Source organism: Sphaeroforma arctica, assembly GCF_001186125.1.
Source record: "Sphaeroforma arctica JP610 unplaced genomic scaffold supercont1.48, whole genome shotgun sequence".
NCBI classification, from domain to species: Eukaryota; class Ichthyosporea; order Ichthyophonida; genus Sphaeroforma; species Sphaeroforma arctica.
In genome coordinates, this window is record NW_014040510.1 from 60,801 (window position 1) to 63,687 (window position 2,887).

The 2,887-nt window shown below is 41.6% G+C and overlaps 1 protein-coding gene across 1 annotated transcript in view; it reads left to right on the top strand.

Moving 5' to 3' along the window:
• The window catches only part of SARC_01239 (hypothetical protein), a 4,248-nt gene extending 1,449 nt beyond the window's left edge, over positions 1-2,799 (top strand). The window contains exons 2-4 of the mRNA XM_014305037.1: positions 772-870; positions 1,440-1,518; positions 2,542-2,799. Coding sequence (XP_014160512.1) covers positions 772-870; positions 1,440-1,518; positions 2,542-2,693 — 330 coding nt within the window. The 3' untranslated portion in view covers positions 2,694-2,799. The remainder of the gene's footprint in view (positions 1-771; positions 871-1,439; positions 1,519-2,541) is intronic.
• The last annotated feature ends 88 nt before the right edge of the window (positions 2,800-2,887 follow it).

Sequence of the window (2,887 nt, forward strand, 5' to 3'; positions counted from 1 at the left end):
ATACTATATATATATACTATATATATATAATATATATATATATATAATACATACATACATACATACATACATACATACATACATACATACATACATACATACATACATACATACATACATACATACATACATACATACATACACACATACATATATATATATATATATATATATGCATATTTCTTTAAATGTTCTATATACATCGATTGAAACATATACTCTTGGTCTCATACTTGATTGTGACTTAAATTGTATTCTCATTTAAGAAAATGATTTTCGGTAGACGTATGAAGCTATATTCAATTACGTTGTAGGGTTGCTTGTTCAGTTTTGTTCTGTATGCATGCACTAAGGCATTTATTTTCCCATCTCGATCGTTGTTTTAGACGCATATATGATACATTCATTTTCACAGCTGTCGAAAGTGTACTGACAGGGTTCGATTGTTCTATAGTACATAACATTTAGGTGCTGTCTACGTTGGTTCTCTATGACAGTTATGTACTTGACGAGCTAAGTTGAATACATGCTCTTTATCATAATACACTGACAAGATTTCCGCCTCTCGTCGCTGTGTTCTCACATTAGGTACTTACTTTTGACTATGGCTCTAGAAAACTGATGAATCATCTCCACTACTAAGCCCAATTATCAGGCATCATGCAGCATTATTTAATTACATTACCGAGCCTGGAAATTTCGCTCAAATTTTATATCATCAATGTGGCCATCGTCCACCATCCAAATACTAACACTACTGAGTGCTCACAGGATGTCTTCGCTGTGGTACACGTGGGGGGTAGCCAATACAAGGTGACTGCGGGTGATGTGATCGTCACACAGACCGTGAGTGCCGAGGTTGGCAGTCGGGTATGTGTTGTGCTGCGTGGAGCGATCAATCTGATGAGTTGCAAATCCCAGTCGAGCCTGAGCAAGCTCGCAGACTATGTGGTGGTGACATTGGGAATGCACTATGCGTTAGATACTGTCGGTCTGTCTGTGTGCCTGGTCGATTTCATCTGTACTGTGTTGTAGCGTACCGTGTGAGTGGATGATGCGAGGGTAGGTTGATACTCAATGGTTCCTTTCCAATAGTTTGCTCTGTAACACCTACAACCTTTATTGCGCTCGAATGTGCATTTGATATGAGGACCGTGTGCGTACTTACGCAAATTTCAAGTGCTATTAATTCTGCATGTTACACGAGCGATTTCAGCTGAATAAGAAGCTCTCCGATATCTCGGAACTAGTCTTTATGGGTTCAAATCTGTGCAGACGTTTTCTGACCCATCTCTTCATGTCTGACGCACATCTATTTAAAATATTCATGGCTTTGCCCCTTTCGTTCCTCAATGCAAACTAAGTTGATGCTCTTCTGACTCCACCCCCCCCCTCTTGCCTCTTGCTTCTGGTGTATATTACATTCGTCTTCGGTGCAGATCTACCTGGAGAAGGTTCTGTGCGCTGGCGGGCGGAACTTCTCTCTTGTCGGTGCCCCTCTGTTGGATAAGTCTGTTGGTATGTGTTGCGGATGCTGTTGATTACGTACCATCTGTTTGTGTGCGTGCCCCTCTGTTGGGCAAGTCTGTTGGTATGTGTTGCGGATGCGTTTGATTACGTACCATCTATTTGTGTGCGTGCCCCTCTGTTGGGTAAGTCTGTTGGTATGTGTTGTGGATGCTTTTGATTACGTACCATCTGTTTGTGTCTGTTGGTATGTGTTGCGGATGGGTTTGATTACGTATCATCTATTTGTGTGCGTGCCCCTCTGTTGGGTAAGTCTGTTGGTATGTGTTGTGGATGCTTTTGATTACGTACCATCTGTTTGTGTGCGTGCCCCTCTGTTGGGCAAGTCTGTTGGTATGTGTTGCGGATGCTTTTGATTACGTACCATCTGTTTGTGTACGTGCCCCTCTGTTGGGTAAGTCTGTTGGTATGTGTTGTGGATGATTTTGATTACGTACCATCTGTTTTTGTGCGTGCCCCTCTGTTAGGTAAGTCTGTTGGTATGTGTTGCGGATGCTTTTGATTATGTACCATCTGTTTGTGTGCGTGCCCTCTGTTGGGTAAGTCTGTTGGTATGTGTTGCGGATGCTTTTGATTACGTACCATCTGTTTGTGTGCGTGCCCCCTCTGTTGGGTAAGTCTGTTGGTATGTGTTGCGGATGCTGTTGATTACCTACCATCTGTTCGTGTGCACATATCTGCTTATTTGGCATTGCACAGCGCTTGCGCGTCTTGTGGGATTTGTTATAACTGTAAAGGCGAGTGGTTGCGCGTGTGTCTCAACCGATGCACTGCGTGGTGAGCTTTATCCGTCCCATGCATTCGCGTAGTATAAGCGCCAGCCCCGGGGCATCTTTTAGACCTACCAGCCGTTTTACAGTCTCAAATAGGGGCTATCTCGTCCTTAAATGGCAAAGACACAGTGTACGCGAATCATGACTATCTGGAACACTATACCTTCCTGAGTCTGCTATTGTATACTACCGTAAATAACAAGGCATTTTTTCTTTTGTGGCATTATCCTCTGACGAGCAGTGCGTGTCGAGGCCGTTGTCACAGAACACTCCAAGACCGAGAAAATGGTGGTTTTCAAAATGAAGCGCAAAAAGAACTACAAGCGTTGGAATGGACACCGCCAGAACATCTCCACACTGCGTATCATGGGTATCGATGTTAAGGGTATCTGAGCTAGAAAAGTAGCAATAAACATAACATGGACTGGTGTACGTCTTCTGAGACAAGACAGCAAGTTATATCCAGTCCTAAAAAATAGTTGACATGAATCATACTCGGAATTATGTTAATATTATTAATAATAATATATATATAATAAAATATATATAATAATATATATATAATAATAATATGTAAATATATATAT